Source organism: Lepisma saccharinum, chromosome 7 (genome assembly GCF_977018435.1).
Source record: "Lepisma saccharinum chromosome 7, izLepSacc3.1, whole genome shotgun sequence".
Taxonomy (NCBI): domain Eukaryota; kingdom Metazoa; phylum Arthropoda; class Insecta; order Zygentoma; family Lepismatidae; genus Lepisma; species Lepisma saccharinum.
This window is the reverse complement of record NC_139235.1, coordinates 58,800,431-58,812,766: the sequence shown is the minus strand read 5'-3', so window position 1 is coordinate 58,812,766 and position 12,336 is coordinate 58,800,431. Positions and strand designations below refer to the sequence as shown.

The 12,336-nt window shown below is 37.2% G+C and overlaps 1 protein-coding gene across 1 annotated transcript in view; it reads left to right on the top strand.

The window, feature by feature from the left end:
- The window catches only part of LOC145990235 (carcinine transporter-like), an 84,412-nt gene that overhangs the window by 17,404 nt on the left and 54,672 nt on the right, over window positions 1-12,336 (top strand). Inside the window, exons 4-5 of the mRNA XM_083125909.1 lie at window positions 4,903-5,065; window positions 8,560-8,717. Coding sequence (XP_082982035.1) covers window positions 4,903-5,065; window positions 8,560-8,717 — 321 coding nt within the window. The remainder of the gene's footprint in view (window positions 1-4,902; window positions 5,066-8,559; window positions 8,718-12,336) is intronic.

The following is a 12,336-nucleotide window of genomic DNA, read 5'->3' as shown; positions in this document are numbered from 1 at the left end:
GCTCTACCTCTAAAAGTTGGCGGATTCTCTGGTTGATTTTCTATATTTAGGTTAGTTTCAGCAATGAGATCCATCATCTTCTCTCCACTGGCATCGATTACCCTACCAAACCATAGGGGGGAGGAAGAGTTGCTATCTAGTGTGATCAAAACTTTCCTGTTAGGGTAGGCTTCATAGGCTCTTCTTATACAGGCGATGTACTTGTTAATATTGTGACTGTATTGACAGTAACAGTTAATTATTATAAAGTTTATTGCTTCATAGCAAATTTCCACACAATTGATATGGGAGTCTGATAATTGAGCAATTTTTAAGATTTTAATTTTCTTGTTCAGTGAGATTATTGCTACTTTTGCGTTTAAACATGGGTTGTATATTGCTGTGGCACTAAGTGGTGCATGAATTATTTTACCATTTCGAGTGTAGGGTTCTTGCAACATTAATAAATCCACATTGTTTCTTCTGGCATAGATGAAAATTTCCTCTGTGGCCAGCTCAGCCCCATTTAAGTTCACCTGTAGGCAGCCTATTTTATTTTCCTTCAATGCCTTAAATCGAAGTCCACAATGGCCTACAGTTTAAAGTGGAATCCGAACCCCTATGTGCCTCCACTGGGTATCGAATTCGTGACCCCTTGATTGCAATCACCCAGATCTCAGACGCCAAAGAAAACCAAAGCTGTTCCGTCGGCGAATAAGGTAATGGAGATTTCCTTCTAGGAAGTATTACGTGACAGTTTTTAAGACCCTGGCTGAACATTTGGTTGGCGCCAACACCAGGATAATGTACACCTCACATTTCCAACGTTGTTGCCCAATATCTGGCTCGACAAAATAATGAATGTGTCCCGCACCCTCCATACAGCCCGGATCTTGCTCCGTGTGACTTCCCTTTGTTCCCTCGTTTGAAATCGGAGCTGCGAGGCAAGCGTTTCGACTCATGAAAGCCAGAGGCCGTTCTAGGCGGTTCTGAAGACGATGTCAAAAGATGGGTTCGAGCCAGTAGCGGCTTCTGCCTAATCGCAATCGTGCTTTAAACAATGTCTTGCATTGTCTTTGCTTAGTGCAGCTTGGTCAAAATAAACTGCCCTTGTGACGCTGTAGTCGAATTATCAACCCGCGTAGGGGAACCGTGCATCAGTCAGATGTGCCTGCTCGTGCGTTTCAAAATTGTTGCACTGTCAAAAGCTCGTTCCTGTTTGCTTGCTTTCATAATGGAAGGAAAAACTGTACATAGCGAAAGCAGAGACGTAATATTTAACGTTGTTGAATTTTTGGAAGGAAGTTAGCCACAAAGCGTGCAGCGACTGCAGTAACAATACGGATACAGCGGAAGGGAAAGGAAAAGTTTGAAGTACGAAGAGGGCAGTGTTTAGTGGACTCAGTAAGTTCTGTTATTTTCTTTAATATTTATTATCCTCTTGATTTCGCTTGCTTCTGTCGGTCATTAGAAGTAAACAACTGCTAGATAGATTACAACTGATTTTCTGCATGTGGTCGTTGGATCTGCTACCTTGTTTGTAGGAGTGGCTGAAGATAACATTTTCAACCGGGCGAGGTGGAATTTTGGCGCCTTCTACTTTCCTACTTCCTCCAATATAAATCATAACCATGTTATATATTTACGGTTTTAATGATGAAAAGTAATAGCCTTATTTTAAAAATACTATAATGCTGTTAAAGAACACGTTTATTGTAGGTATGTGTTAATTTAATACCTACATAATGACATCAAAACAACAAAAATCTCTTAGCTTAAATTGCTTCATAATTTTGCAATATACTTTTTAAGTTATTCAGCAGTAACTCCAATTGATTCTTGTGAACAATAAGTCCAACTCTTTTTAAAACAAATAGCCACGAACACGGTGGAGGCACATAGTGGTTCGGATCCCACTTTAGACTGTAGATCGTCTCTATTTGCTTTTCTGTGCATAAAGTGGAGCTAAAAATAAATTCAATCAAAGAAACAAATAGCCACGGTTAGGATGTGCCTCGAATCAAGAAGGATCCTCGGTTTAGCGGCCCTACGAGGTCGGCGCCCCGGATAATCGCCTGGCCCTGCTTGTTTGATGTATGCAAATGTTATTATTCTTGTTCACTATTATCAGTGGAGCGAAGGAGAAGTTGTTTACTAAATATTTTGAAAATCGACAATAATATTGAATATTGTAGAATGGTATAAATCATAAACAACAAAATCTAAAAGTTATAAAATTTAATACAGGAAAATTTGCTGATGAAAGAATTAAGAAAGATTACTAAATTAAACTGTCAAATAGATTTGATGTTTTGCAGGATTTAAATGATGATGAAAATATGAATGAAACAGATGTAAATAAGAATTGGGAGCACATACGTAATGCTATAGAATCAGCAGCTAAAGAAAGTATAGGATACCATAAACCAAGAAAAAGTAAGCCATGGTTTGATAATGAATGTCATAATCTAATAGAAATAAGAAATCAGGCTAGACTTAGGTGGTTAAATAACTCTGATGATACAAATCTAAGCAATTATAATAGAATAAAGCGAGAAGTTAACTGCACGTTTAGAAGTAAAAAAGAGATTACTTGAAAAGAAATTTAACGAAATTGAAACAAACAGCAAAAACAAAAATATCAGACATTTATAGTAAGCTGTAAATGAATTTAGGAAGGGGTGGCAACCTAAAGTAAACTTGATAAAAGATAAAGACTGTGATTTTCTAGCTGACCCAAGCGATATTCTAAATAGATGGAAGAACTACTTTAATGACCTTTTAAATGTTCATGTAAGAGATAGATCAGAAGTAAATTAAGTCCACACAGCAGAACCTTTACTTCCAGAACCTAACTTGACTGAAGTTAAAGATGCTATTAAAAGTCTAAAGAATAACAAAGCACCTGGCATTGATTTAATACCAGCTGAGTTAATTAAATATGGTGGAAATTCGGTAATATGTCAAATTCATAAATTAATTTGTTTAATATGGAACAAAGAAGAAATACCTCAACAGTGGAAAGAATCCATAATTGTTCCTGTGTTTAAAAAAGGTGATAAAATGAACTGCAATAATTACCGTGGAATTTCACTACTCTCAATAACATATAAAATATTATCTCACATTCTTTTAACAAGACTAACCCCATATGCTAATAAAATTATAGGTGATTATCAATGTGGATTTAAACTTAACAGATCAAATACAGATCAAATTTTTCACATCAGAGAGACACTTGAAAAGAAGTGGGAATATGATCAAAATGTCCATCAGCTATTCATTGATTTCAAAAAAGCATATGATTCGGTCAAAAGAAATACATTATATAATATATTAGTCGAGTTTCGAATACCTAAGAAGCTTGTTAGTGAAACAGAAAGCAAAATTCGTGTGGGTATTAATGTATCTGACAAATTTACAATTCATGATGAGTTAAAACAAGGAGATGCATTATCTCCATTGCTGTTTAATTTTGCCTTAGAATATGCTGTTAGGAAGGTAAAAGAAACTAACGAAGGACTAAAATTAAATGGTATGACTCAGTTGTTAGCATATGCAGATGATGTAGACTTATTAGGGGATGATATAAACATAATTAAGAATAATGCTAAAATATTTTTCAAAACTACTAAAAAGATAGGTTTGGAAGTTAACAAAGAGAAAACTAAATATATGCTTACAGACCGAAACCAAGTGGTAGGTAATAATCAAAATCTAATTATTGATAACAACTCGTTTGAACAAGTTTCCAAATTCAAATACTTAGGAGTAATATTAACAAATGAAAATTATATTAAAGAGGAAATAAAAAGTAGGCTTAATTCAGGACGAAGATGAAGGGACAACGTTGAGATTGACCTAAAGGAAATCGGTAGAGATGGAAAAGAGTATATAGATCTTTCTCAAGATAGGGACAGATGGAAGGCCTGTGTTGCTGCAGCCATGAACCTTCGGGTTTAAGAAGGCTAGAGAGTTAAGTATTTCTATGTTTATAGTGATTTAGTCAGGTTATCGAATGTTGAATAACATCACTCTTCTCGTGATCGAAGGAAAATTCACCGAAGTATTTCCGATTAATATACCTAGGTATATTAATATTTTTTTATATTTTTCATGAAATAAAACTATCTCATAGCCTCATTTTCGGTAAAACGTGTTCATAACTTGGGTTGCCAATACATTTAGCATCATTTTGTACGCAAAAACGGGTGCGAGTATTTGAGAGGATTGATAACACTTCTTCGGGACACGAGTCTGAAGTGCACACCCATAAAGTCAGACCACGAGCCACTGGTTCCAACATGTCTTTCAGGACTGGCAGGCACGTTGGGCCAAGGGTATACAACTCGATGGGGACTACTTCGAAAAAGACCATATCAACCTGGACCCTGACTAATGTATTTCGTTAGTAAAAAATTCATTCTCATTCTTTTTTGACTAGCCCTTGTATGTTAAATGCTTGTAAGTTACACATAGTTGTTTGTAAATGTTATCATAAGATCTGACCAATGTGCATTAAGGTACTTAGAACCGTAAGACAATAAATAGTTTACTGACTGGTAATAAATACAAATTTGCATACCATAAAAAAACACTAACTGCAAAAGTGAAATCGCAAATACGGCACTGAGTGGATATCCCCATCAAAGCAAAAAGCTTAATTCGCATAGTTGTTATCACTACTGATGTTACTAGTTGACAATCATTACAACCCAATCCAATGTTTATGAATTTTAGTCTTCTATTATTGTTTCCTGGTTTATATGTTTGTCCAAGTATTGTATTATATACGTTGAAGCTATTTCAACAATCTACATTTATCTATTCTCGTCATGTGAATAAAAGTATTGATAACAATACTAATGCGTATTTGAGAGCGATATTACAACTGTCAGAAGTAAACAATGTTTTTTTTTCCAGCTTGTAAATATGGTTGGGACTACGACACCACCTGGTACAGCAGAACTGCCCCATCAGACGAGAACTGGGTCTGCGATAAGGACATCTACGTGGCGAATGCTTTCATGTGGGGTCGAGTTGGGACAATTATTGGAACTTTTGTGTTTGGACAGCTTGCTGATGCGTAAGTTCTTGAAAGAAATTCGTGGTTATTTTTCCCTCACGATTCATTAATGTAACATTATCATGGTATGGGTAGAAGGCAGATCAAGTGCGTACTACAAAGTCCTGAAATCGGTGCTAAGGGGATGCGGAATGAAATTTAGGGAGTTCGATATTGAAAATAAAGGGAAAATGAAACATGCATGTATGCTTTATGTAGTCACTACATCAAATAATAATCAATATTTAGTAGGCTTCTAAGAAAATATGCCAGTTTGCTTGCTTTGATCATAACATGTACAAAGAAGACAGTGGCGTAGCCAAAGGGGTGTTGTTGAGGGTTAGAAGTATAACTAAAGAAAGGAACGTCAATTGCAGAAAAAGATGGGCTAATGAGGGCTAAGTACTGAAAAAAAGTATACGTAACCCCTCCCTTTCGAAAATCTTGGGGAAGTATGAATGTGGCATCCCTTTGAGATTAATATCAATAGCTTGCATCTGTGTTACAAAATAATATTGGTCTCTCTCATCTCTTTAATACTTAATTTTGTTCGCAATGTGACATGGTTTTCATAAGTCATAACGTAAATGACACTACAACACAGAAGAAAAACTGATTTCGTTGAATTAACAAAACACGTTTGACTAACCTATTTGGTAACTAAAAAAACTATTAGCATTTACTAAAGTTGCTTATTTTGAACAATTTTTTTCGTAACTATAAGCACATGCACATGATTACTAAAGAGCTTTTAGTACTGGTGAATAATCATTTGTTTGCCACCTGTTTAATCAAATGTTTGGTTGCCAGAAACTATCTTTGGTTATTCCAAACTTTTTCCTCTGTAAATAGTTAACAGTAAATTTCGGCTGAAAATAGGTTTTGGGTGCTGAAGAAAATTAAGGGGTGCACAAGCACTCCTTTGCACCTCCCCTGGCGCCGCCCCTGGACATCATAGCTCTCGAGTTCCAACCAACTTCACGACACTGTGGTGAAAGATTTGTATTATCGTACACAGGGTGTGGTATTTGTAGGGGGGATAGAGGACTTCCCCCCTCTGGGTACTTGTGTCCCCCCTCTGCTTGATAAATTTTATCCATGGGGGAAATGTTATATGGCATAAAGTCATTATCTCATGCTGTCCCTAGACAGTCAGTAGAATCCCCCCCCCAATTGAAATTTCTTAAATACCACACTGATCGTACATCATATAATGTCAGAAGCTATAATTCAGTATTATAATAGAAACACAAATAGAAAACTTCATATTAGGCTAACGATATTTCTCGCAATTCTCCATGTTCAAGTTGAAAGTAGATATATTATTGCAAAGGTGGTGGAAACACTGAACTGTGAAGTGGTTCACCTGGAGGAATCCATCGGAAAGTTTGAACACAGTACGAATAGTTATGGCGAAATACGTTTCGCAATACTGAGCAAAGTACTGTGTCATCTGCAAACGTTAATTATTTTCCACCAGTGGTACAGGATATTTGTTAATTAAAGGGGTAAAAGTTCGACCTCCACATACACAAACGCACACACACACACAAACTTACACACAGCTGCGTCAGTCCAGTTAGTACTATAGTTTCTAACTTTCTGGGTCACTCATAAACTTGTTGAAGCGACATACAGCAATCACCATACTACCATACTGTATCTTTATCCTCCGATGAATGTCTGTTTGTTTTCAACCCTCACTACCCACTGCTCCTCTGTGGTTCACGTCTCCAAGGGGCGGCCATCTTTCTTTGGTCCATAATGCAACATTTCCCATCAGACCGCGTGTACTGGTACTTACAGAAGATTTTCTGTTATTTATGTGTGATGCACAACTGTCTACTACATTATTTTGATTTTTGTATTGCTATATTAAGGTTACTCTTTGACTCTGCCTTGCATAACGACATGTTATGCAACAGAAACATAAGTAAAATACTTTTAAGTTTATATACAAGGGTTGTGGCATAAGTCATGGCAACTATTTTATTTTCGCAAGAATGCATGACCGGCACGAAAATCCGAAATATACAAATGGAAGGGGGTAGTGTATGGTAATGTAAAATGTATGATCAATCTAGATCATGTGTACCAGGTGTAGGATAGGGAAGAGAGCAATGTGCCACATGTGTATGCAACAGTTTCGACCGCCCCCCTGTGGCATTTCTCCCTGAAGAATGTCTGTTTTGATACACGAACGCTGTTGACGTTCTGGCATGGCGATTGACTCAACAATGAATTACAACTAGCCTGTGTACGATAAACCGTTCATCAGACTCTGCCGGATCTACAAGCCGCAAAACCCCGCAGTGCGGGAGGGGGGGGGGGGGGGCGGAGACAAGTAAGCCTTTAGGGGGGGCCCTCAGCCATTGACATAGCAGAGGGTTCGTATATGCGTACTGTAAAAGATAAACGTAGTTACTCAGGGGTACAGAAACGAATACAATATATACAGGTAAAGGTAAAGTTAAAACTTCCTGTGCATGGCACCTTGCATTGGAGGCAAATTTAGGGTAGGGCCCCACACTTTTTCTATGTCGACCATAGATCAGCACCATGTGATCAGCACCACGCTGCGGCCTTCTTTATCCCCCCCTCCGGATACCATTTGATTTGAGGCTGGGTGGGCCGTAGAGCCGCGTTATGAGAGGAAAAGCCGGAAAAAGTATAACCATTGATCAGGCTAGAATTTTACGAGAAATGCAGGAAAAAGTCTGCATGATTGTAACAAATGTATCATTTTTCAGGTGAGAAAACAGTGTCTACATTACATCATACATTTTCTTTTTAAAAAAACTGAGTTGAATTCATTATGGCGGCCACCAATATGGCGGTCTTCCGCATGCAACACACCAATGTGGTTCCCCCTAGGCCTAACCTGTTTCTATCATGACCAATTGTACCCAGCCTAACTCCTTTACTTTTTATAGGGTATGTTAAGGGACTTTTGAATCATCCTCTAGGCCCTTATGTGTGACTTTGTCAACATGAGGTCAATATTTACACACCCATACACATGCATTATGCACGCGCGTGGTGTGTGAGTGTGTGTGTGTGTGTGTGTAGAGATAGGTATGTAGAGGGGCCTTTGGTAATATTTTGCGGGGAGGGGGGCAAGATTTGTAGATCAGGCACTGATCAGACTGTTATCTAGTGACGTTTCCACATACTGCGGGTCACATGTTATCGGGGACACAAGATCATATTGAGCTATCATTGTTTAACTTTGAGAAAAAGTATAGTTGCCATGACTTATGCCCTAGCCCTGGTATTCACGAGTAAGTAATTTAATGCAATTTGTGTGTAATTTGTTTGCGAGAAATTTTCCAACAGAAAGTAATTGTAAATTAACTCACATTTACTTAATAAGTGTCAGTAACTGTAATTGAGTTATTTTTTTGAAATAAGCAGTAAATTAGGTAAGTTTTGACCCTATAAATTGTAAGTGTAATTCAGTTACTTCTAGAAACTAACTTCCCGAACACTGACACGTCTAATTTCTTTCATTTCAGAATGGGCCGAAGACCAATCTTTTTCATATGCCTAGCAATACTAATAACTGGAAGATATTTGTTCGTCGCGGCTGCTGATTTCTTCCCTCTGTTTGCCACAGCCTTTGCCATAGGAAACAGCGCAGGACTATGTCTGTATCAATCGCCAATTGCCATAGGTAACATCTATGTACCTCTCCTATAAATTTACGCGACCTTATAGTAAAAAGGTTCTATCTGCCAAGTCGTAATATTCTCAGGAGAGCTAGTTAAAGATTTGACTATGTGAAAACTAATTATTCCAACAAGTTGTGCCTCTGGCATTTGTATAATGATCCCTCCCTCTCTAATATATACAGGAAAATTAATAAAAAAATATTACTAATGTTCAGGTACTGCAACGTGGAATTTGGAGTTAGATCCTTTTTACTCCAAAAGTAACGTTTCAGATGAGAGTAAGAAAACATGAAAGAAAGAAATGAAAAAAAGGAAGGTGAGAAATTAGTTATATTCTAGTTATTCTATATTCTACATGAACTATGTACATGTTAAAGTAAATAAGATGTAAAAATCTGTTCCAGAGTACAAAATAATACAAACTGTTTCATCCAATACTATAAACCAATTACGTAAGAGTGTGAAGATTGGATTTTGAAATAATGTTTAATAGATAAGTATTGACATGTGAGTCAGTTGAAAAAAGTGACCATGTTGTAAATAGTGTCGCAGTATATAATCACAGTGGAAACAGAAAATGTTTATTTTAACATAACATGCTACTGCATATCCTTCTTATAAGAAAATGAAAAGTATTTGTACTCATTGAGAGTAGATATCGCTTATTGACAACAAGACTGTAAACAAATGGGGAAAAAAAGTATCTTGTATGTTTCGCTTCAGCACCGTAGCAAAGTAACGTTGGTCCACAGCTGGCATCTACTTCATCATATAAGTGAGATCTGACACTTTTTCTTTACTTAATTTCTTCCTCTCTACGTTGGAGGTTCCAATACATGGATACATAGGAGATGAACGTTGTGCCATTTGTCTGGTAGTCACAAAGACCGGAAACAAAGCAGATAGAACTTTTTTACCCCAACTTAAAACCTCATTTGCAGATAGTAAGTACTCTTCTACCCCGTTGATTTCTTCGAAACTAATATACTTCGAAGCATGATCGGTACGGAGTACAAAGGTCACAAACTCATTTTCACACAAATAGAACCTTTTTACTTCAAGGTCGCGTTTAGACAAATCTTCAAATACTTACGGCAAAATCCAATCATTCTTCTTCTGAATTCTCGATTTTATTCTACTTTTCGCACATGCAATATTATTTCCTAATTTTTAAGAATAAAGGAAGTAAAGGCGTCCCCGATGGCGCAGTGGTAGCGTCGTCGCCTTGTAATCAAGGGGTTCCGGGTTCGATTCTCGGTGGAGTTACATAGTGGTTCGGATCCCACTTGAAACTTTAGGTCCAGTCCCGATTACCCATACTGTGCATTAAGTAGACATAACACACCAACTCAATCAATAAAAGAAGTAAGGGTCAATATATTTCGATCGACTTTCTCTCCTAGGTATGACACTTAAACAGTAGTATAAAAGTATATACTACTGGGGCGAGAAAGTATGAGCCCCCCTCAGGCAGATTTGGTTACACTTAAAACTAGCTCAAGATGTGCATATGAGCTTATTGCTCAAGTGTGGTACTCTGTATAACCCAAGATTTTTGTAAAAATGCCCTCGGGAATTTCCCGGGAAAGTATGCCCCCCTCAGATTGATTTGCCTACACTTACAAAAGCTACATCTGTGAGATTGTTGTCCATAAGCTTGTTAAAAATATGGCCTTCTTGATATTGTTTTTGCTACACTTAAAACTAAGCCAAAAATGCTCATAAGAGCCACCCACACCCACCCACATACACCCACACCTACACATATTTACTTCCGGTCCACTTCCGGTTTAAGTTCAGAGAATTAATATGTTACCTGGAATATGCTCAATATTTTAATTGGACACCAGGCCCAACTTGCATATCTAGTACTAAGACAATGCATTTTGCAGAGGCCTTCTAGAATTGCTCTGTGACTCTCTCATTTCTTACATCATAAACATATGATTTTCACCTATAAGAATAACACTACATGTAGTGTCATCAGGGAGTGTATCATGGAATTCACAGATAATTTTAATGTTTGTCCTGTCATTAACCACAACTTGTTTCCTTTTTGAAGTGTTGATGACAAACATGGGTCTCTGTGCTTTGAATTCATCTGGTGTGTAATACATGTCAGTATTGCCAGTAGTGACCCTTTTGTATGCTGTAAATGCTTCATATAATTTGAGGAAATCATCCTTGGACATGTTTAAATTATAATTTTCTCTAGGAAACACCTCATTTCTGCCATTTTTAAGATATATGTTCTTCATGTTGCAGCTATCAAACTTACTTGAATTTTTTTCCTGAATATTGTGTCTTCCAGTCTGAAACAGTACCACCACAAAATCTGGAATGTCATATTGTATACTGGAGAATGAATTTGTAGCATCAAACTCATAATAGCTACCAGTGGCAGGCTTCTGCACACATTGATATGTATAAAATTGTAAAGGCACCTGTGGATTTTTTAGGATATCTGCTTTGTATTTAAGAGCATAACTGGCTTCATATTCAACAACTGGAATTCTTAGCTCCATAGTCTGAATAATGCACTTGCCCTCATCAGGTAGGGTATTAGGCAGAGCTTCCCCAGTAGAATTTAATGTACTGTACCTCATCAAAGCATTATTATCATTGGCAGCTCTTCTAAATGTGATTCTTAAACCACCCTTCCACATAATTTCTTTGTAATCTGAGAAGAATCCTGGCAACAGGCGCATAGGAAACAGCACTGTGTGGCTCTTAGATATAATTTTATCACCAGCCTCAAATCCACCTATTTTGTAGTATGATGCCTCGATCTTGGATAATTTTGGTGTGGCCAAAGCTGTAGAGGTAATGTCGGGGTAATCTACTCTGTTTATAACAACACCATGTATTCTGATCTCAATTTCAGAGAACAGATGTGGCACAAAATTGTCTACCAATCTTATATTTGAGTTAGCAGGATAATCTGTACCATCGAGCTTTACAACATCAAATTTGATGTATAGATCTGCTCTGTGGGGGTGTATAAAGCCATCCCCTACATCAAGATCAACCTCAATCTCTGTGTTGGGTTGATTTAAAATTGCAAATGTCCTCCTGTTTGGGGGGAATGATTGTAGCTCATAACTCTCAATATTTTCCATTTTTTTTGTATGTATTTTTATTTAAATATTAATTTCTATGATTGCAGTTGTTGTGGCTCCAGCAAAATCAACTAATTCTTCTTTTTCATTAGTGACCATCCACTCAATGTAATCTATTCTCTTATGGCACACAGGAAAATATAATGTTGGGGATGGAGTGTAGATGATTGGCTCCATAAATTCAGAGTTAGGTTTGAATGTTGCAATGATGCCAGTTTGTTTGTGAGTGCCTATGCCATTTGATTTGGTGATCATACCCTCGGCCACATTACAGTGAATATTTAGAGTTTCTATGGCTAAGAATTTAGGTATATTAATAGCAGTGTGTTTGATGGCTGGTTCAAGTTTTGTGTAGTTCTCAAAGCCTAACAGCTCTCCTATAGTACCTAGATCCACTGTTTCTGTAGCAGACACAATCTCTACTCTGTGAGTGACAGAATTTTGAGTTAACACTATACCTCTGGGTAACTGAGCATTTAGAGTAAACAGATTATATTGCCCT